Source organism: Pinus tabuliformis, chromosome 4_1 (genome assembly GCF_031772625.1).
Source record: "Pinus tabuliformis cultivar Carrire ecotype Pingquan chromosome 4_1, CPIR1, whole genome shotgun sequence".
NCBI classification, from domain to species: Eukaryota; Viridiplantae; Streptophyta; class Pinopsida; order Pinales; family Pinaceae; genus Pinus; species Pinus tabuliformis.
This window is the reverse complement of record NC_142303.1, coordinates 321,172,786-321,197,362: the sequence shown is the minus strand read 5'-3', so window position 1 is coordinate 321,197,362 and position 24,577 is coordinate 321,172,786. Positions and strand designations below refer to the sequence as shown.

Below are 24,577 nucleotides of genomic sequence, written 5' to 3'. Positions count from 1 at the left end.
ACCACATATCCTTTGATCCTATCCCTCCATCAAAGGTGCATCTCTTACCCTAGATTGGTAATTGGATAAGAAGTCCCAACTTACCATACTTCTTTATATATTCCCAGTCTTCTTTGTGGTTGCGAGTTGGCTTTTGAAGAGTCATTCTTCCCTTATGCTGTTTTAGTGAGTGGTCATCATCTCATGAATTTAGGGTGATTGGAGGTGCATATTTTGATAAGGAAAGGACAAGTCAACAACTTCGAGGAGCTCTTCTACAAGATCAACTTCTACTAATGGTTGTAATCTCCTTCCATTAATATTAATGCACAAAATTCATTTTTTTCCTATATGTGATGTTGTTATTTCATATATTTCAATACTTTGTTGATCTATTGAATGAAGTACTTAGATGATACTACATAGATGTTATAGTTTCTTGGCTTGTTTTATCTAACTATGCAAGTTCTAATTTTGGAATTCAAAGCTAAAATTGAAGCTTCCAAGCTAAAGAAGGAGCGAAGTGTGAGAAGAATTCCACTTAGGCCTCACTCCATCATATATTTACTTTAGGGAATGTAGGTTTTAACCCCATACATAAATTACTTGCATACGAATTCTAAAACATAGAAAACAAACAATGCGAGAGCATAACACATAAAACACATATACACAGAGATTTTCCCCTATATCCCAAAACCAGGACTACCAGCTTGATTTTTCATTATATTCCTTTCAATGTTACAATAGATATTTATACATGCTGAAGCATCCAATACCATGGACCGAAAACCATCTCGTACAAAACCATGGACCGAAAACCATCGTGTCCAAAACCATGTGCGAAAAACATTCACAAAACCATAGGTAGGTTCATCCAACCTAATATAGGGTCCAAAAATCCCCATAGAAGGGTGTTACCTACACCCCTCAAATGCCCTATGACCCCCCCGCTACACAATCTATGCAACGAAGATGGGGCTTCGTCCCCCCCTCTAACCCACCGGTTAACTACGTGGGCTAGTCGTGGAAAGAATATAACACAACCCAATATTATCCCACTTGTTTTTTTCTATCCACAGGGGGCCACAAGAGAGCTCATTCATTTATCCAGTCATGTTATGCCCATTGTTTCTCTACACCAACAGATCTTCTCAGGGCTCACAGATTTTGTAAATGCATCTACAGTATTCTTCAAAGTGTCCACCTTTACCAGCAACATCTTTTGGTCTTCTATCATATCCCTCACAAAGTGATACTGAACATCAATGCGCTTTGTCTCTGAATCATATGCAGGGTTCTTTGCCAAGAAAATTGCACTTTGGCTGTCACAGTCTATCATTAAAGCTCCCTATACTAACCCCATACTTGAACAAAATCTCAACAATCAAACTACTTCCTTGCTTGCGTGAGTGGCTGCCATGTATTCTACCTCTGTAGTTGATAGTGCCACTACACATTGTTTCTTACTCATCCAACTAACTGCACCTCCAAATAAGTTAAACACATACCCACTTGTAGATCTTCTCTGATCCAGATCTCCAGCCGAGTCTGCATCAACAAAACCATGAATAACCAACACTCTGTCAAATCCTGGTCTTCCTTGGTAGCACAAATGATAATCATGAGTGCCACGCAAATATGTGAAAACCTGCTTCACTACTATCTAGTGCTCCTTCCTTGGTTTTGACATAAACCTGCTCAACACTCCCACTACATGTGCAATGTCTGGACTAGTACAAACCATTGTATACATCAGGCTACTGACTGCACTTGCATATGAAACATGAGACATGTCCTCTTCCTCTTCTTGTGTCTTGGGACACTATTCAGCAGATAACCTCACACCTACAGGAATAGGAACCTTCACCGGTTTACTACCGTGCATATTAAACCTCTACAGTATTGTCTTGACATACTTCCTCTAGTTTAACCAGAGCTTCCTCTTTGCCTGATCTCTTTTAATTTCCATGCCCAAAATATAGTTTGCAGTACCAAGGTATTTCATGTTGAATTTGGAGGAAAATTGGGTCTTCAAATCCTGGATAATTTCTTTGGCATTTTCAACCAACAACATATCATCCATGTACAAAACCAGATAAATAACAAGGTCACCAATTAATTAAAATACACATAGTGGTCTGCCTTGCTTCTGGTGAAGCCAAGTCCCCATATAAATGTATCAAATTTTTGATACCACATCCTTGGTGACTATTTTAACCCATACATAGACTTCTTTAACTTCCATACCAATTCTTTCTTACCTTTCACTACAAAGCCTTCAGGTTGCTTCATGTAGATTTCCTCTTCCAGATCCTAGTGAAGAAATGATGTCTTCACATTGATCTGTTCTACCTCAAAATCAAAAGAAGCAGCAACAGATAAAAGTAATCTAATAGAAGTTACCTTGGCAACAGGAGAAAAAATATCACCAAAATCAATTCCTGGCACCTGGGAATAACCTTTTGCTACCAACTGAGCTTTGTATTTCTCCACCTTTCCTTCTACATTTGTCTTCTTCTTGAACACCCATTTTCTACCAATGGGTTTCCTTCCAACCGGCAACTCCACCACATCCCAGGCCTTATTTTTGTGCAAAGTTGCCATTTCATCAACCATGGCCTATTTCTAGAGTTTTCCATCCTTTAAATCTATTGCTTCCTTCATAATTATGGGATCATCGTTAGTAATAGATAAATCAAAATTTGAATAGAAAGCAAATGGACTATACCTTTCTGGCTGCCTTGTTTCTCGAACTAATCTTCTCACATTCGGAGTTTGTGGCTCTTCATCTTTTGATTCCTCCTCTGTTGTAGAGTCTGATTCTTCCTCCTTAAGCTCAAACTTTATCTTCTCAGGTTCCTTTGGTTGGACTTCATGTTTAATAACATCTTTTACCTCTCTGAACACCACATCTCAGTTGTGCACAACCTTCCTTGTTAATGGATTCCAAAGCTTATAACCCTTTAAACCATCGTTATACCCAAAAAAGATGCACTTTTCAGATTTACTATCCAACTTGGTTCTTTTCTCCTTTGGAACATGTACATATGCATCACATCCAAATACCTTTAGATGTGAAAGATAGGGTTTCTTACCAGTCCATAGCTCTTGTGGAGTCTTATCCTCCAACACTGATGAAGGTGATCTGTTGACCAAGTAACATGTTGTCTCCATCGCCTCTGCCCAGAATTCCTATCCTAACCCGTCACCACTGAGCATGCTTCTTTCCCTTTCCATAAACGTCTTGTTCATTCTTTCTGCAACTCCATTTTTATCAGGTGTGTATTGAGTAGTCTTATGCCGTGTTATACCACACTTACATAATTCTTCAAATTCCTTACTGCAAAAATCTCCACCATTATCTGTCCTCAACACCTTTATCTTCTTCTCTATTTGGTTTTCCACCAAAGCCTTAAATTCTTTAAACCTGTCAAAGACTTCAAATTTCTTCTTAAGGAAATATATCCATGTATTCCTTGAGAAGTCATCTATAAATGATACATATTACATAGACTTACCCAGTGGTGGAACCTTCACAGGTCCAAGCAGATCACTATGCACAAGTTCTAATATATGTTTTGCCCTTTTACCACCAGAGGGGAAACTCACCCGATTCTACTTCCCATATACAAAATTTTCACAGAAATCAAAATCCAGAGAGCTATTACTAATACCTTCTACCATACCTTTACCATAAAGTATTTGAAGGCCCTTCTCTCTAATATGTCCAAGCCTTTGATGCCACAACATGGTCTTCTCTGTAGATACCACTAGATTTTCTGCTCCACTTTCAGGAACCACAGAACTGTTGCACTCATGAACAACAGTGCTATGTTGCAGCTTGTAGAGAGTTCCAATTCGAAATCCCCGCATCAATACCAGTGCCCCCCGAACCATCCTGCAGGTATCCTTCTCTAACATTGTTTTTACACCTGCATCATCCAACTTGCTTACAGAAATCAAATTTTTGGCTAATGCAGGACTATGCAGAACACCCGGAAGTGTTCTAACCATTCCACCTTGCAACTTCAACTTTAATTTTCCACGACCAACAATTCCAACCTTCCTGTCATCCCCTAGAAAGAAATCACCACCATCATATTTCTCATACTTGCAGAACCACTCTCTATGGGGAGTGAAGTGAAAGGATGCACCTAAGTTAATCAACCATGCCTCATGATCTACATGTGTACTTGAAGAAGCCAAGTATAGATCCCCACCTTCATCTGAGGTGGTTTTCGCCTCTGTAGAAGGAGCATCATCAAATCGCTTTCCTTTATCAGGAGCTTTAGATTTACAGTCCCTTTTGTAGTGTCCTTCCTTTCCGCATTTCCAGCACACCACCTTTACAAGTTTTCTTGGAAATTTAGATCTCCCTCTAGATTTAGACCTCCCAGTCGATGACTTACTTTTGTTTTTGTTCTGGGATCATCCTCATATAGACAGGGCATCACCATTCTGCCTCTCCATATTTTTTCATCTCATATCCTCCGTGAGCAAGAATGAGACTATTTCATCAAAATCCAAGGCAGTTGCATTGCTACTTATTAAAATAACCAGACTATCCCACGAATCTAGTAGAGAACACAATAAACTGATGCAATTATCTTCATCTAAAATTTTAATATCAACAGATAATCATTGACTTACCATAGTATTAAATGCATTCATATGCTCTATCACCAAGTCTCCATCATTCATCCTCAGGTTATACAGCTTTTTCCGTTGGAATAGTTTATTCACCAGAGACTTAGATTGGTACAAAGTCCCTAACTTGTCCCACAAAGCCTTTGTCGTAGCTTCCCCTGATACATTTAGCAATACCGAATCTAAGACACACAATCGTATTGTGCTCTTTGCCTTCCGATCCAACTTCTTCCATTCTTCATCAGGCACTCTCATTGGTTTAGTCCCTGGATCTACCATGATCCACTAATCTTTATCCACCAATAGATCCTCCATCTTGAGTTTCCATAACCCAAAACTCTAACCATTAAATTTCTCAATCTCTATCTTTCCACTGCTCGCCATCTTCTTTCACCACCAGAATCGATCCCGCAGATCTCCCACTGAACAGGGTCGACCACAGGCCCGAGTGAAACCCCTCAGCAACAAAGGCGTCCTCTTGCAACCAAAACAGCCGTGATACCAAATGTAGGTTTTAACTCCATACAGAAATTACCTGCATACAAATTCTAAAACACAAAAAATAAAAAATGCAAGAGTACAACACATAAAACACATATACACAGAGATTTTCCCCTGGATCCCAAAACCGGGACTACTAGCTTTATTTTTCATTATGTTCCTTTCAATGTTACAATACATATTTATACACGATGAAGCATCCAATACCATGGAACGAAAACCATCGCGTCCAAAACCATCTGCAAAAAACATTCACAAAACCATACGTAGGTCTGTCCAACCTAATATAGAGTCCAAAAAACAAAATTTTCTGGGGCACTACCCCGAACCCCATAGAGGGGGGTTACCTACACTGCTCAAAACCCCTGTGAATCCCCCGCTACACAATCGGCGCAACAAAGGGGGGGCTCCACCCCCCGTCTAACCCCCCAGTTAACTATGTGGGCAAGTCATCGAAAGAATATAACACAACCCAACAGGGAAAAGGATTTTGTTCCTTGTCTCTCTGTTGTTCTAGGTTAGCCATTGACCTAGGGGAGATACTTTTGTCTGCAATCTTAAATATCCTATAACGGTCTTGCAATAGGAAAATGTATTAATGTATTGGATCTCATTTTGGATTTCAACTCCATGAACAAATTTGGAGACCACCTAATGGGGAAGGTTATAATGTGGAAAGTAAGATGTAAGTAGATAGTGGAGATTTATATTACATTTGAATTTTTTGTTTTTATGTATATTGTACTTATTTAATTTTTAATCTTCCTACATAATCCATTATTATGAAGGTATAACATTGTAACTAATTATATATATGTGTGTGCAATTTTTTATTTTAGTATAGTCGGTCGAGAGTGGGATGCAAGGTTGGAATTTGGGTTTCTCTTTACCCATCATACAAAACAAAATTGACAATTTGGGTCTGTATGCTTCTTGTCAAGAAACATTATGTTTAAATTTGTTCCCTTCAAGAGTGACGTTATCATAGTAAATTTACCCTTCACCAGTAAAGGTTTGATTAAAAATTTACCCTTCAATAACATAGTTATGTTAAAAGATTTCACATATTTATTATAAGGAAGAAAAATGATCATAACACATAAATGACTTATTAAATCTTGAATCTTGATTTGAAATTGCATGGAATACTCACAATAAAATCTTTGGAACCTGAAATTAAATGTCCTTGACTTGCACATGCCATAGCATTTGCATATATGAGATATGATTAAGGAGATATTATGGGACATATAAAATGATGAACATAGTAAAACTATTGAATGTTATCAATAAAAACTCAAAAATAGATTAATCAATATGGTTTATGTTATGATTTAGATCATTTAACATATACTATTAGATCTAAATATAAAATATACATTTTACGTATATATTTTAGCATTTTTTTGGATCATGGGATATACACTAATATTAAGACGATTGAATGCATAGTATGTGGACCTTTTAAAAATTAAAAGACTAAACTTATGATAAAGGGACATTATGGATCTCTTAAAATCATGTTATATGATTATGTTATGATTTCGTCCTTAATTGTTACATTCTCATAGAGAAAACACTTATAAGTATTAAATGTGGTAAAATCATGCTCTGATCAAATCCTTCCTTATATATATATATCCCCTATTCCTCCAATATTTTCTAGATTCTCTTCCTTCCATATTTCTTCTTGTATTTATGAAGCTTTACTGAATCGTTCAATGGTTGGAGATGAACTCTATGAATACTCACACTTGTTTGGCTTATTTATGCTTTTTTATCTTATTACTGGGATTTAAGGATGACCTTACTTAAAATTTTGACTTAGTTCTTATGTATGGTATTGGGCCTTTTTCCATTTCATACCTTTTTGATGCTAGGGTGATCAACAAAATCGAGGCCCATGTCTTTATTTTTGTCATTAGGGAGGGAAAATATTGAATATGCTAATATAAGCTCATGTATTACTAGTTCACAGAGTGTTACAAAGGAGGGTGGGGGAGATTCATTTGAGAATTTAGTATTTTTTTAGCCCATCATGTCTAGCTCAAGGGAGGATGGTTAGGGGAGGGAGTCAATGGTTTAAGATATGAAAGAGAATATAAAATATTATTGGTACCTAGGTTTTTTCTAGTGTGTCGTGACAGTGGAGGGGGTTTAGGGATGCCACAATAATTAGCTGACCTTCAAAACCAATTATCGATTACATCCTAAGCTTGATCCAGAGATCTATTTTTGTAATGAATTGGGTAGTTTTGATAGATATTCCCATATTTATGCCATTTGCTACATTTGAATGGGATGTATTTATAGTATAGGATGTACTTATAAATTTCTTCCTAGTAGTATATGTCAATGGAGTTAGGTAGGGATTTTAATTCTTCGTGTAGACACAAATATGGGCACACAATATGCACTTGCCTTGTTTCATGGCCTCCAAGAATTTAACAAATTTTCCAAGAATCTTTCCAATGCTAGATGGTATCTTTTTATCCCAAAACTCTTTGGGTAAGAATTACATTTGGATCCATACTAGAGATTCCAAGAAATTTATTTTTCGGGGGAAAATCTCTCTATCCATATCCTTAAGAAAAACATTGTGCAATTAAAGAAATAAGCATTGTTCTCAAATGTTCTCCTTCAATTTTTTTGTTTTAGCAAAAAAGATGGCGATGAAGCTTTTAGTTCCCAATTATAGCTTGATTTGGCCCTTTGGTTTCAATTTCTACTCAATTTGCTAGGAGAGGGTCCTTTCCAAGGGCCTGATGCCTAGCAATTTACTAATGAAGACATGATAACTCATTTATTGGATATATTCTCCAATAGAATTTGTCTTGACTTCAAAATTTATATTTGTGGTTTCTCTTGGAAAATTTCATCGTGGAGGTCTATGATGGGCTTATGCTAGCATTGTTGTAGTTTCTCTACTGGTTAGGATCTAGTTCTTTTGTAGAAACCTAAGGGTTTGGAATCGATGGTTTCTTTGGGTGCCTATCCCTTGCCACACTACATTACTATAGTAGGGAGCTCTACTAGCTCCTATCACATTTTCCATAGTTGATGATTTTCTCTGAGTCAAGGGGTGATGGCAATTAGCTAGGGTTTTTCATGCTTTCAATTAGTTAGTCTAGCGATTGGAAATTAACAATTTCCAAAAAGATGTACATATAATGAATTTGTCATTTTTGTTATATTAAAAGACTTGAAAATGAAAAACAATTTCTTACTATATGCTAACACACAAAGTCACAATTCCAAAATACTTATTACAATAACTACATTCAAAACATTTTAACTTATAAAAAATATATTAATATAAAATATTTTTATTAATTTTCTTTATTATAAAAATAAAATGGTAAAGAAAATAAAAAAATCCTTGGGGACATGGTCATCACATAAATAAATTTACATTTCTAACAATATAATTTATAAATGATTAATAAATCTAAATTTAAAAAAATCTAAATTATTATTGATAAATAAATATTTCAATCTTCTAAACATATTTGTTTTAAAATAAAAACAATAAATTTAAGTACTCATTTAAAGATAAATCTACATAATAAAAAATATTAAAAATAATTATACAAATATATTAATAATGAAATTCAATGACCAAAATAGTGTTGAAGAACTATGTGATTTTTTAAAATTTATATATATTTTAATCTTAAAATCTCAATCGATCAATATGACACGATGTGAAACACAATTATATCTTAAACTATTTTAAATAAATATAAACATAATCTCATTAAATTATATACGTATAGCTAAACATGTTAACTTGAATATACCATTATACCATATCTCAAATTAAAAATAAATACAACAACCATATCTCAAATTAAAAATAAATAGAACAAGATCAACATTTTATTTGTATTCACATACAACTAAACATGTTAGCATGTGTGTTTCATTATGCTACATTTAAACTTCGGTATGTATTCACATATAGCTAAATAGGTTAACATTAATATCCCAATATACTGTATTTAAATTTAAAACCCCAACAACGTTCATGGAAAGTAAACAAGGTTTAATACCATAATGATATCGAAGAAAATGAATTTACATTCTATCATGGCAAAAAGGCAAAAAAAAATAAAATTTATTCGACCGCTTAGTCATATAGTCCAAAGGAAATATTAGAACCATAATTTCCATTGGAAAATACATTGTATTACCAACATCTTACGTATATTGGTTAGCAGTTCTCAAGGATATTGAGCAAGTTTCTTTAATGTCCAAAACCAAAAGATTTTGATTCATTCATATTCTTTATTATATCTCAGCATTGGATACATTATCAAAATAACTTTGTAAGTGAAAGTGCCTTCCTTTACAATTGTGTACAACCGCATTCAGTTAAATATTTTATATGAAACTAACGTAATAATTTCTTTAGCCGAAGGATTTCCATTCACTGCATACTCATCGGTTCCCTTCTTGCCACTCATAGATGCATACTATTTATCCACAGAGAATATACACACAACAAATTTGTTTAAAAACCTTTAAATGGTAATGAACGAAATGTCTGATCACATACCGCAAAAAACAAGGAATGTTATTTAAGAAATGAAAATTCAAATAAAGTCTGCCTCATTTTCTAGTTCAAATCTTAAACATTAGCCATCGATTATTGAATTTTGAATAGAAATGAATAATGACCCTCAGTGACACAAAAGCAAGAACACTATTTATGAACTTAAAGATCAAATAACTCCAACTACAAAGGAGACTCTCTCTTGCTGCCATGAAGATATCTATCAATTTGTATATTTTTCTTTACAATGCTTCCAAATAAAAAAATAAGCAACAATTTAGTATGTTGGCGAAAAATTATATATATATTTTTTTACCAGCTTGGTTTTAATCTTCATCTCAACAAAAGATAAACAACAACTTTACAACACAGGCTCATCCATCCTCTTTTAAGTAGCATTGCTTTTCTACCATGTTTAATGTTTTTGTCTGAAATTATTTGCCTTAAAAATTTAGTACTATGTTTTGTAAAAGGAAACCTCACCTCTCGATTTTCCTTAGAGTCTTTCTCTTGAGACTTGCCAACAAGTAAGTAACTTGTTGAGCCTCCTATGTAATGTTGGTCACCAAATCGTCGTGATTGACACGAACCTTTTATTTTGGACATGTTTGATGAGATCAGAAAGTGTATAACAATGATAGTTCATGATCAAGTTATAAAAATGGTTGTGGCCAAATTCAAATGGTTTTTATTACACTTCACTCTTATTCAAATTTAAAAGTTCAAATGAAATGGTGTTGATATTTTCAAGAATGGCGAGATCATTTTGAAATTTAAGTTGGCAATAAACTAATGAATTACCATGCTCATATTCAAATTCAAAATGGGAAATGGTTTGCTAGCATGCCACATCCCCTCATTCTCCCATTCACTACCGTCCCCTAAACCTTACACAAAAATCAACATGCAGACAACCAAGTGAGAGTGACTACAAATATAACAAAGCTTGGGGCAGCATGTGAGATGAGTAAGCACCGTGACATGTCTACTCTATTCATTGATGTTTGCAACTATATATTTTCACTTCCTTGGCTTTCCCTCAATGGATATTAATGACACTTTCGAAAAATTATAAACCATATAAAATATGTCTTGTACAGTTCCAAACATGTTCGAAGAGATGGGCATTAAAAAATTTGAAACGTTAGAAAAATGCTCTATGACAGACAAAACACCCGTTAAATTCCATCCCTAGCGTCATGCAATGCATTTATACATTGTGAGCAATCTTGATTGGATGAAGGTATGGATTGAACAATGCAAACAAACTAATAATGGTAGGTTACCATGGTATGGTGTTTCTACATTGGTCAAGGAATCTCAACTTAGTGGAGATACCAATCATACAGAGAGGGAAATTGATATAGGTTATGGTTTAAAGCATTATCATGCAAGAATATTCACCCATACAACTTAGTTTTTTTATAATATTGATGCATATGGCATGTTTTTTTCATAATTTGCAAAATTTCCAATTATAAATAATGTTATTCATTCACAATGCATTTTTTATGTGATTGACATATTTCAGTGGAAAGACCACAAAAAAATGTAGTGCAATCGCTGCAAAGTTCGCATCCAAAGGTTGGATGAAAACATGAAAACTTTTGATAGTGGGACAACTTTAGTTTTTGAGGTTATCAATGCTACCTAAAAAGGTGACAGACATCTAGAAGTATCTGCTACTCGATATTATGGGTATATGTATGACATACTTGAATATCACTTTAAATCCTTCAAGCTAGTTGTATTTGATGTCAAATGGTTCACGCTATGAATCCATGAATGTGACCTCTATATAACTGTTACTAAGCATGCTAATGGATTTATGATGGTTGATACAACTAATGTTAAGCCAGGATCAAAGCCATATGTTCTTCCAAGCCAATGTGAACAATTATTTTACATAGATATTCCAATTAAAGTGATTTGGTCATATGTTGTTAGATATGATCCCAGAGGAAGACCCATAAAGTATAATGTAGCAGAGGAAGATGAAATTGAAGAAGAAGATGATGTAGAGGAGTCGGGGGTTCATGTAGTTTCATAAGAAGACATCAAAGAAGTTCAAGGAATATATTTTAATGGAGACAATGTTAATATGGGTGAACTAGATGATATTGACGTTGTCTCCAACGAAGAAATTGAATAAATTGAACCAAATGTAGAAGAGCATGTTCCAAATGATGAAATAGATAATGACGGTGATGTTGATATCGCAAATCCTTTGAACATAATTTTGGAATTGGATGTTACAAATGGTTAGTATAATTAAGAAGAATATTAATGATATCAAAATGTTGAAAAGCATGAGGTATGCATTTATATGTTTTTAGTTGGTTTGTTCTCTTTGGTTCAACTTAAAATTTTATTCTCCTAGTTTTTATGTTTGAATGTTATTGTGTTTCTTTCAAATATATTTTAGTAGATAGATTGGGTATTGGGGAATTGAGAGTGGTATGCGGGGGTGCAAGAAGGTCCATATGAACTTCCACCTTCACGTGGTTAGCCTTGTTCGGTAGAGAATATATTATTCTTGGAATGAAGTGAAGTTCATTTACTGTATACCATCTGTTGGGCGATTTAATTGTCTATTAAATCCCTGTCATTTAATTTGTCAACCCAGGGTTTCGTAAACTTAGAAGCAAACCAAAATATATGGGACCTCAGATGAAACAAGTGTAGGAAGTTTGTTTAAAATGGAAATGCATATTACAAATCTAAACTATCATATCTATTTTATGAAAGCATAAAAATGTTTGATCAATGGAATTATTTTACTTTAGAAGATAGAGAAGAGTCTCTTGTTCAAGAGTCCTGATTGTCCTTCTACAATCTTTCTATAATAACATTGCCAAACATCTAAGAAAGCAGGAAAGAAAGCATATAAATGAAAGCAAGTAAATATTGTTTTCAGTTCAGTTCTTAGCTCATGGAGAAGAGTCTCCTAACTTAGGAGGACTTGATTGCCCTTCTCACATAAAAACTAGCTACTGAAAGGAAATCAATATTCACATAAATGTAATCTAGGAAAGCATATAAGAAAGTAAATCTTGTTTCAATTTAGTCTAGCTCATGGAGAAGAGGCTCCTATCTGAGGAGATCCCAGTTGTCCTTCTCACATAAAAACTAGATACTGAAAGGAGATCAACCTTCACACAACAAAAACATGGCCATAACATGAATTCATACTGAAATTATCTACAAGTGTTTACAACAAAGAAATAAGATGAACATCATAATTAAAATTAGTATATTCACAACATTACTCTACAACAAAGTGTACTTATCTCAGTATGGGGATCCTTCCATTCCTCAATGAGCACACATGAACAACTATCACACCTTAAGAATCAAACAACACTCATAACTCATGATTTGGAGAAAATGATATTATTCATGTTGAATGAAAAATCATAAATCTGGTGCTAATGAATAAATGATAATTGTCCTCCCTTTTCCTCTAAAGGATGCTTCTCTTATTTATACATGAATTAGAGATATCTACTCAATAAATGTAGATCCCTTAAATATCTACTAGACCCATACTTGTCTCAACTTATCCCTAAATACTAGATACAAATCCCATGACACATCAAAATCTCCATGATCTTTCTCCTTGGAATATGGTCCACCTCTTGAGTTGAAATTCGAATTTGATGTTGGGAGGCCACATAAGGGTGCCTTGGAAACTTCCAAATGATCTACACATCATCAAACTCAAGCCACTTTTAGGTATAGGCAAATACATGTTATTTCTCTAAATTTTAATCATAAATTCACTCTAAATATATAAAATTAATAACTTTGGAAAATGAAAATATGCACCTATATGGCATTGGAAATAGAGTTATGTAATGATAATGTGATGAAATGAGGTGACAAAATGAGAATAAAGGTGAAAATGGAGTGAAAATGTATGTTAATTTGGCGGCCCAACACCATCATTTCCAATTTTAACTTTGGTTCGTCTAATAATTTCCAAGGTTTTCCATTTATTAATTATTAGTGGAAATTATGCTTTGACCCTGCATAAAGTGGCATGTGAATGAGTTTTGTTGTTGCACAAACTAGCAGACCTAGTGAGTAGGCCAAGGATTGGATGCACAACAATAATTTGGGACTAAGTCCCACTATCACTGCAGCCTAAGTCCCCTTCTCTTCTTAGATTTTCACCAATGGTGGGAGTCCTAGTATTCCATACTTGTGATAGGTGAGTCTTGGAAAAGTTTTAAGGTAGGGCAAGGATAGTTCATTCAGTGGAAAGATACACTAAAGGCTCAAGGCCTAGGGATAGTCTTCAAATATTTCCACGAGGACCCCTTGATATTTAAGATACATGAGACCTAAGGTTGAGGTACAATTCACGAGGTAGGATGCCCAAGGTTAGGGTAATAATAAAAAAACTTTCTAATAATCCCCCAAGTTTAAGGAGGACCTTCTAGGTTCCCAAATTGGTACAATGGCTAGGGCATCAAATATATCAAAATGTTTGTCATCATGTTGAGCGTCTATAAATCATATGCTCCTATATATCTTGGCAAGGAACAACAAAGTTCCCACAAGGGGGTCTCATAATGATTTTTAGAAAATTGACAAAACTAATATTTAGGTGTTAAAAGTTAGTTTATAATTGATTTATTATGTATGATGGTAAAACAAATGATAATATTTCATTGTTATTGATGACTTAATGATTTTTGTTGGCTGATATATTTGTTGCTCTCCTACCAACATGGTTAGAGTTTTAACTCTCCTTCTAGCTACCACAATGTTTTGAACTTGAATTGCCATATAGAATGTGGCCCTTCAAATCAAATTTCTTGTGAGACATGATTAAAATTATATTTAATTTTTATTTGAGAATAATTTCTTATTTTTATATGGGTATGTAAGTAATTTTTTATATTTATTAAATATCTTTTAAGTATAATTATATAATTTAATAACTAGTGATATCAAAAGACCATGTTAAGAGGAGAGAAGCTTGGTGAGGTGTCTTATAGCAAGGTGAGATAAACTTGTTACTAGAGAGGCTTGTTTGCAGCTCATAGCTGATCATGGAGAAACTCATAGAGGAGAAGAAAGAGATGGCTATGAATAGATGATGGAATTTGACAAGGAGGTTGCTTAGAGAACCTAAGAATGAAATATCATTCCATTAATGAGAAAGGATGATGCAATGTACAAGAAGGATATAGCACGTTGAGTGAGGGATGAAAACCTTATAAATGAATACTTTCATGAAGAGTTTAGGATGTTAGAAAGAAGGGTAGTCAATGCAAGGATTAAGGAGGATTGCATAGAGATTGCATGCAATAGTAAATGTCATCAATACACTACAAAATGTGAAGCAAAGGTTAAAAACAATAATAATGAGCATGGAGGGACATTAGACTATAATTTTATAGGCAACAATAAGGTGAATAGGTGAATAAAACAATCATCCTTATGAATAATGGTGATTTTTGGAGATTTAATATTTTTTGTAGTAGATTTTCTCCATGTGCGAGGGCAGGTGTGGGAAGTGAAATGAAATCATTCAAAAGAAGGCATGGAGGAGGTAGTCGAGTGACTGAGACTATATTTTGGGAAATTTATGCTAATGTAAAATGGAACTTGAGGGGAATTGAAGCCATAACATATTTAATATTTGAAGCAAAGTTGCATAGTTGCAATTGAGCAATGATAATAGTATGTACTAGGAAAGGATAAGTTGGACACTAAAGTTGATGAGTTGTGTGTGTTGATGAAGGAATTGCCTACGAAGGGGGAAAATGAAGAGAGAAAGACAATCAACAACAAAAATCAATTGAGTGCAAGAGAATACATCAATAAAGAAAGTGCATAATTGCAAATTAAACTATCAAAACCTAAAATATTGGGGATAATACAAACAAATCAGTAGTGATAGGAAATGAAGGAGGCAAACCTAATGAGGAAGTTCAACCATAGAACAAAGCTAGCTAAAGATGTTCTCTCTAAGGCAAATGGAAAATGACAAACCAAAGTTTTGGATCCTAGAAGGTGTCAAGCAGCAGCAACAACAAAACCACAAAGCAATCAAGCATGCAAACAATAACAAAGTCAAGTTTGGGACCTAGGATGAATTCAATAGAGGCACATGACTAGGAGGCTATGAATATTTTTCCCATTTGGAGTGTGATTCAAAAGCATAAATTTGAGTCCACAGATTTCTTTCCTAAACCGAAGGGGTCTTGGGATTTCCTAAAAGGATTGAATTCCCTCAATTAAAATATGTATAAATTAGTATTTCTCATATAAATTCATGTGTCCAAATTCTCAGAGGGACTCTAGGTTTTTAATTTTCTTGGCCCTGTGGCACATTGTAAAAAAAACAAGTAATTGGGATGAGTTATTTTGTAACCCTTAGTGAGGAGGAAAAATCGAGGAAATTTGCTAGGTAAAGTGGCACTATCTTCTAGAAAAGGGACAGATGCAAATTTACAAGAGGACTATTAGTTACAACCTCCATGACGTAATCTAGATATTTTTTATTAGCTAAAAGGTATGTAGGACAAGTTGAAGTGAATAAGGGGAGAATAGGATTAGATGATAGGAGATTTTTGAGAAAAGCTAATGGGGCTAAGAAAAGTGCAAGAGGAAGAGAGGAAAGGGCCAATTAGTAATGTAAATAGGGCCGGAATAATGTAAAAAAATGTTGTTAATAGAAATTGTATGATTGTCCTCGAACATTGCTGTCTCATCCATGTGTTTCAAGTGATATGATTGATTGTTTGTGAATATTAATTTTATCAGATTGTGGAATAAGACTATGTACGAGGACCTGCTAAGCCTAATAGGTGAATAAAGGGATGCACAAAGATTTAGTGTAGCAAAGCATACTTAAGCGATCAACTTGATGAAGGAACTATCATGGCAAACCAATCAATGATCCAGATTCGTAGACTTATCTTTGCTATCGACGATGCAATGTCGGTGCATATTTGAGGTTTTCAAGGGAAAACCTTCTATTAACGACTCTAAGAAAAAGGAATAACATCGTTAATTGAAGTGTGTACTGGTATCAAGAATGTGGGAAGGTTTCCAGTTGCGAAGATATGAATCCTTAGAGAGGTGAGATCCGGGATCCCGTCTTGGGATCTATCCAATATCTATGATGAAAATAGGAAAATCTGAAGTTATACATTAAGTGTCATTGAAGGTGACGTCGACCTAACGTCTATCAGATAAGAACGATCATTGGTTGACTTGTAATTCAATGACATTCCCTAGATCCGAGATTTGGGTGCCTCAATCAGCAGCGTCAGTTTCACGCAAGAGGTAAGCACCCAATGCACACAGTTTTAGATTTGAACATAAAGTGAATTCGCCAGATAGGCATGGCTAATAAGATATGTGCCATTTGGATAAGCTCGCGTCCTTGTGCTTGATGTTAGAGAAATCCATGGAGCTAAGGGCTACAAAAGTTGAAGTTTACACATAAGCATCTCGTCGATTTGAAGTGGAGGAAAAGTCCTAACCCTACACGGAGTTCCACACCAAAGCCCATAATCAAAAAATTGGACTGGTTTTTTCATGGTGGTTTCTAGTTTCGGACACCCTTTGTTAACTCGGAACAGACCAGGGGGCCTGGGATGAACCAATGTCCTATGTCGGACCCATATTGGGTACACACCACAGTCATGTCATTTAGAGGTAGCGCCCCTTTAACGACGGTCCCATGGAAAAAGTTTCGATACCAGATCCCCTCTCTCGGTGAAGTCACAGTAGACTTGTGGGCCTCCGGATAAAGTTGGGCCATTGATTCATCACGCCCGCAACCATGTCGTTGAAAGGAGGTTGCCCAATAATAGAAGGCAGGCCCGATAGCACTCGGTAGCGATTGTTGGGCGGTCCCATCAATAGACGGCCCAGACAGACGAAAATATTTTTGGTAGTACCCCACTGCCCACAGGTAAAGCATTCAGACTTGTGACTGTTGAGCGGCGAGCGTTAGGCGTCCCCATTAGTAAATGGACCTGCCAGGCGAAAAAAATCCCCCACAGTTCTGGGTTCTATCTAGGCTTGGATAGTGAAGTCCAAGGGAAATTTGGCACAAGGGAGGGAGAAGATAGAGCAAGAAAGAGGAGTAAAGAGATACCCCATTATGAAAAACAATCACATAATTAAAAATGATTTACATAGTTAATAAACATAATAAGTATTAATTTAGTTAATAGAGATATTATTATTTTTATTATTTAATTTTAATTAATTTAATTAATAAATATATTATTATTTTTATTATCTAATTTTAATGTTATGGTTAAGATACTAAATTGGTGTATAAGACATTTTTGTTTGTGGGAATTTGATTGCTAAGTTTATGAAGGCATGCATATTCTATCTTTTTGATTTTGAACCTGTAATTTCTTAAGAGGAAACACATGCTCTTAACTATTAGGTCTACTCAAACTCTATTAATTTTAAATGACTAAAAATTATTGATTATTATACCTCACTTTTAATTATATAATTATGTTAGTATTTATCAATTATAAGTAAATAAACACTGTCATATAATAAAAAATACTTAATATAATCCATAGAAGTGATTGATTTTAAAATTTTGAAAATTAATATAATCCATAGAAGTGATTGATTTTAAAATTTTGAAAATGAGGTTATTAATTTTGAATAGAAAAAAATGGTAGTTGATCCATGTATACCAACCACCTTTGATTTTGATTATAGGGTTGGGTTAGCTATTATCGTGTTATTCACAACCTTTGATTTTGATTATAGGGGTGCGTTACCTATTATCATGTTATTAATGTATGTTATAGGTAAGAAAAATCAATTTTGAAAACTAAAGACTACTATAAAATTGAAATGTAGAAAATGGCTAATCCAATGTATATCAATCATCTTTAATTATGCAATCGTACTATGAAACAATATGGAAAATGACTAATCTAATGTATATCAATCGTATTAGGTAAACGTATTGAACCAATGATTCGTTGCAATTGTAAGTAATTATCCGTAATTATGTGATTGTGCTGGTTATTATTGTTGTTGTTGGTATTGCGGTTGGCTGTATTTTTATAACTTTTCTTTAAAGTATACATTCATCCATTGCTCGTAGTTATACCTGCGTTCTGTGAGTTGATAACGTGGTCACTCCGCATTCATTCATTGCTCGTAGTTATACCCGCGTTCTGTGAGTTGATAACGTGGTCACTCCGCAATTTGCCGTGGACGAAGTCTATATATATAACAGATAGGTCAGAGGATGTCTCGGAAAACAACACAGTTTCAGCCTTTTTTTAAGGTTGTGTGAATTAATTTTTCTGTAAAATTGTGTGGGTCTATAATGGGTTTATCACAAACATTTCTAAGTTCAGACTTTTTGTCTCCTAGTTATTTGCATAAGAAATCAGAACTGCTCCCTCCAGTCGACAGGACCATTCTGCGGCCCAGCTCCGCACTAATAAATCAAATGGGAAGTAATATATCGAGAACACTTAATCGATTCTGCGGCTCAGGACCAGAAACATATGGGTTAGCATTGAAGAGGGGAAAACATGAAGCGTGTACCTCAAAAGGCACTTTATTGAACGAAAGATGTGTATTACGGGAGGCCACAGTTGCTGGGAAGGATATTGAGCGCACTGATAGAGCTCCATGCATGGGTATGGGTCTTGGAATTGTAGATTTTCTGAGGGAGAAGAACTTGCTCATCACAGGTGCCACGGGTTTTCTGGCCAAAGGTATGGGGCACCTCCTCAACTTATTAATTATTCTCAGTTATATACTTGCTAGATTTAACCTTGATCACGGTCGTTTCTTTATATGTGCAGTGTTGATAGAAAAAATTCTGAGGATGCAACCAGATGTGGGAAAGATGTTTTTGATAATCAGGGCTGACGAGTCCAACTCTGCGTTAAATAGATTGATGAATGAAGTATGACAAGTACTTTTTGTCAGTATAATTTTTTGAGAAACAAAATTAGATGCAGTAATTTAAAAAAAATTAGATGCCGTAATTTTATCTAACATGATAAACAAAATTAGATGCCAGAAAGCATTCAAGCAAATTATCCTTCTACCAATTCACAAAAAGAAAAAAAACGAAAAAAATAATAATTACATGAGATAGTAGGTTTCCCAATCTATTTATTTATTTTGCAGAGCAATTTATTTTGACATGTTGATAATGCAGAATGCTGAGTTCACCCCTAATGATATGTGAAAAGTAGGTTCTGAACACCGACTTATTTAATGGGTTGCGTGAAATTCATGGCAATGGATTCCAAGATTTCTTGCTGAAAAAACTGGTCCCTGTCGCGGGCGATATGACGAAAGAAAATCTGGGAATTGAAAAAGATATGGTCGATGTGCTCACAAGGGAGGTGGACATTATTGTCAGCTCGGCGGCCACTACAACATTTGATGAAAGGTATATATATATATATATAAAACAGCTATACGTAACCATTTTCTTCTAACAAAATTCTATGTTAGATTTTCATATTATACAAAAAGTTTCAGTGAAAGCGAGAATCCAAAGAATTATGATTCTTTTGGCTGTACATTTTCATGTTATGTCCAAACTGCTCACCGTAGATACAATTAAAATCATACAGATATGATGTGGCCTTGGAAACGAACACAAAAGCAATTATTCGCCTTCTGGAGTTTGGCAAATGCTGCGAGAAATCCCAACTTTTCTTGCACATCTCTACCGGTAACCCATCGATCTCACTCGCGGTTTCTGATAGTAACTCGTCGATCTCATCATCGGTCGGGCTTATTTCTGATCATGCTTCATTTCATTACAGCATATGTCAACGGGCAGAGAGAAGGTCGATCATTGGAGGAGCCTTTTGAGGTGGGGTACAGTATAGCCAGGGAGAAATCAGCCTCTGTTCCACCTCTGGACGTCCAGGGAGAATTTCATTTAGCAAACAAAGCTCTCGAAGATTTTGAGAATGAATTTTCAAATCTCCAAAGCTGCAAGTTGAAGAAAGCGAAAATCGCTCAAAGGATGAAGGATTTAGGAATGGAAAGGTGATGTTATGAAGATAGTTGTTAATCTTCCTTTTCGATGAAAATGTTTTTTTTTTTTTTTTTTTCAAAAAATCTATATTACTGTTTTTTGAAATAGAATAAAATTTATTGTTTTTCCGTATTAAATATTAATAGTTATCGATAGGTTTTTGAAAAGAGGTATGAACATATTATTTTTTGAAAATTAACATATTTTATATATATATATATATTAGTTTTATTTAAATAATTGTAGTTTGAGGTTATGGTCTAGTTTGAGGTTATGGTCTAGTTTGAGGCTATAGGTTAGTTTGAGTTTATGGGTTAAGTTTTTTTCCATTTTTATGGGTAAGGGTATTTGAGGTCCAGTTGCTAAAGCACTTGGTTATTGGAAGGTCATGGGTCAATTCTCATGGAGGCCTTTGGGGATAGGGTCTAATTAATTTCGTCGGGATGTCATCCCTTCAGTTGAATATATCTAGATATATCTAGATTTCCCTTAGAAAAAAATAATAATTGTAATTAATATTTTTTATTTATTTTAGCATATGTCTATTTAAATTTTGTACATACTAAATTTCAAGAAGTGTATGTCTAGATTTCCCTTCCAAAAAAAATTTAATTGTATTTAAACATTTTTTAATTATTTTAGTATAGGTCTATTTAAATTTTTGATATACTAAATCTCAAGAGAGATCAAATATGTTAAGTGTGAAGCTTTCTTTGAGTGCAAAAATTGAGATATTATTTTTCTTTTGAGAACATTCCTTTCGATAATTGTTAATCCAACATTTGCCACACTCTTTGACTTGTTAAATGTGCAAAACTCATTGATCTAGCTGGATGTTAATCATCATCATCATCATATAGAAAAATACTTATTGATAATATATATGGTTTTTTTTATTAATTAACTACCTTACATTATATCATAGTGTACAAAGCTCAATACCTTTCCTTTGCAATATGGCATAATCCATGGGGTGGATTTGGCCATCCATAATTGTAGTTTATCTATGAAAATAAAAGAAAGTTTCCTAACCAAAAACATAAAATAGGAGACTTGTGCTTACATCATTCAGCGAGAGACTTTGCCAAGGTTGGATTTTAAAAGTTTGGGAATCCTAAAGATTGATGTCAAGCTCATGGTGTCCCTCAATATGGGGTAAATGGGCATTTATCGTGATCTAGAAACAATGTTGGTTGGGTTGGAGGTTAAAGCCCTCACAATTAACTTCTAGTCTAGTAAAGCTCTAGAAGTTTACAACCTATACCAAGTTACAAAGAACTTTAATTTCACATTACTTAGATTACCAATTACTCTTTCCCAAATATATATATATATTATTTTGAAAAAAAAAAAATTAATTTTTTAATATGATATGCATAACTTTAATTATATATATAAATTTTAATATAATTGTTTATTTACCGATACACATATAAATAATCATTGTTTTAATTTATAAAATAAAATATAAATGATTTATGTTTTTAGATATTAATTAGATTTAAATTAAAAAAATTTATTTAAATTTTTTTTAATATGATATAATATAATATTATGATTTTTTTATTAAAAAATATTTATAATTTTGTTAATTTAAATAAAATTACACTACAGTAAATTGAATTAATTTCACTTACTATTTTATTATCACATTTTAATTTTTATTAAATTTAATCGATATCATGTTTTTATGAGAAAATTACGTAATTTTAATTCCCATCTTTCATATACTTTTGTAATGACTGAGTTCATGTAAAAAAATCCATATCTTTTTCTGTATTTTTAATGAAAATTTAAGAATTTAAATTAATTACTAAAATAATAATAATAGAAGATAAGCTTATAGTCAAATTCCTAATCAAAAGTGATTGAAACGCTATTTTTCAGAGCAAAAGCATTCGGATGGCAGGATACTTACGCGTTCAGCAAAGCAATGGCGGAGATGGTAATATGTAATCACACCAAAGATTTACCCGTAGTTATTGTTCGTCCCAGTATTGTTGAAAGCACATACACTCAACCTTTTCCTGGATGGATAGAAGGCCAGAGGTAAGTATCATTATTGGCCCATTCTCACACAATATTAATATATTACATCATAACAACAGCTAAATCAACTATTCCACTTACCTGCAGAATGATTGATCCAATCGTTATGCACTATGGTAAAGGTCAACTATCTTGCTTTTTCGCAGATCCAGATGCTGTGCTCGATCTGGTGAGCACCTCTTAACATTGAAAAATATTTTTTTATTAATTTTAAATTTGTCTGGAGTATTTCCATACTATTTAATAATAATAAAAAAATGTTAGATTAGGTTTTTTATTATATTTTGAAAATGAAAGTGAATGGTTCCAAATTTTTATTTCATTATTTAAATAAAATTAATTTGATTTTCCTGAAGTTTCTGTGCACTATTTACTTCTCTGGCTAAATCAAGTCTTCCCTCAACAAATAATTTAAAACCTCTGCTCAAAAATATAATGTGATTGATCCAAAAATACCATTATCTAAACATTTTTTTCTCTTAAATGTGTTATTTGTTTTGGTTGAATTCAAATTCTAAACATTTTTTTTCTCTTAAATGTGTTATTTGTTTTGGTTGAATTCAAATTGCAGATACCTGTAGACATGGTTGTGAATGCAACTTTAGCAGCCATGGCCAAACAAGCAGGAAACCGTGGGGTAAAGGTTTATCATGTTGCTTCTTCCGTGGTAAATCCCCTAACCATTCGAGAATTTTTGAAAATAATATTTGAACATTTTAAATGTAATCCATACATTGATCGCAAAGGAAACCCAGTAAAATTGCTGAAGCCATTGACCTGCGTTAATACTATGGAGAATTATGGACAGGCTCTGGACACAACTGTTAGTTCACTAAAGAACGTAAGTTGTAACGATACTTTGTGTTTCTTACTAGTCTCTAGTAATTTAATTATGTATTTTGGAATATACTTTGGAATATTTTTTAAATTTGATGAATATGAGTGGAATTTGAAAAGACTATAAATTTTATTTTTAATAGGATCTAAGTTCAAAAAGTAAACTAGTTAATCAAAAAAATTATCGATCCACCAAAATAAATTAAACTGCATGAAATGAATCATTGCAAACTGATAGTCATCTTGCAGATAGCCGGGTTATCTAGTTCATCTACAAAATATATGTTACAGCGATTGAAGCACCTGGCCAAGATCTACGAGCCATATTCATTCTACGAAGGAAGGTGAATTATGTGGAATGAAGATGAAATACAAATTTTTGTTTTAAAAAATTTAATTGGTAATCACCCAGCATACGTTAATAATTTATTTAATATATTTGTGCAGATTCGATATCTCCAATTCTGAAAAACTGTTTCAAGAGCTCTCTCGAGATGAACGAGAGAATTTCGGATTTGATGTTAAGAATATCGTGTGGAAAAATTACATCGCAAATATTCATATTCCCGGATTTCGTGAATATGTCTTAAAAGGGCGCGGTACAGGAAGCAGCCTCACAAAAATCTATTAAAGCGCTAAATTTTAAGCGGAATGTCAATGTAATATAAAAATAATAAGATACTCAATGTATTTAACGAAAATAATTAAAAGAATTTCCAGCTTTTGTTATACTTTGACGGAAAATAATTATATGAGATTCTATATTTCGACAACCGAGTAATTGTAAACCAGATTGCATTCAGCAAACCGATCTAAACGAATACGATGATGGATATGCCACATGTGTTTATCCCATCAACGATATTGGAAGTTCCTTAAATGATGTTACAAATATTTTTCCTATATTTGATATATTGAAGTTGGTTACATTTTTAATGTACTATTTGTTCAATTTTATTGTTATATTTTTTATTTATTTT

At 33.8% G+C, this 24,577-nt stretch overlaps 1 protein-coding gene across 4 annotated transcripts; it reads left to right on the top strand.

Moving 5' to 3' along the window:
- Positions 1-18,687: 18,687 nt before the first annotated feature.
- LOC149175587 (fatty acyl-CoA reductase 2, chloroplastic-like) lies at positions 18,688-24,318 on the top strand. Of its 4 annotated transcripts, none has more exons than XM_089422893.1 (11): positions 18,688-19,422; positions 19,513-19,616; positions 19,912-20,111; positions 20,299-20,399; positions 20,494-20,722; positions 22,599-22,760; positions 22,848-22,929; positions 23,332-23,427; positions 23,569-23,601; positions 23,847-23,941; positions 24,045-24,318. In XM_089422893.1, the coding sequence occupies exons 1-11, from the start codon at positions 19,026-19,028 to the stop codon at positions 24,226-24,228; spliced, it is 1,683 nt and encodes a 560-aa protein (XP_089279019.1). In that variant the 5' UTR covers positions 18,688-19,025; the 3' UTR covers positions 24,229-24,318. The 4 variants fall into 4 exon arrangements, with proteins under 4 accessions (XP_089279019.1, XP_089279020.1, XP_089279017.1 ...); XM_089422892.1 differs by having other exon boundaries at positions 18,690-18,983; positions 19,073-19,422; positions 23,332-23,601; positions 24,045-24,316; XM_089422894.1 differs by lacking the exon at positions 23,569-23,601.
- Positions 24,319-24,577: the final 259 nt, after the last annotated feature.

Bases quoted from the DNA above. Each gene is read 5' to 3' on its own strand.
- LOC149175587 (XM_089422891.1), top strand. From the start codon at position 19,026: ATGGGTTTATCACAAACATTTCTAAGTTCAGACTTTTTGTCTCCTAGT. The intron at 20,400-20,493 runs GTAACCCATCGA...ATTTCATTACAG, and splicing joins TTTCTTGCACATCTCTACCG to CATATGTCAACGGGCAGAGA. The intron at 23,942-24,044 runs GTGAATTATGTG...ATATTTGTGCAG, and splicing joins TATTCATTCTACGAAGGAAG to ATTCGATATCTCCAATTCTG.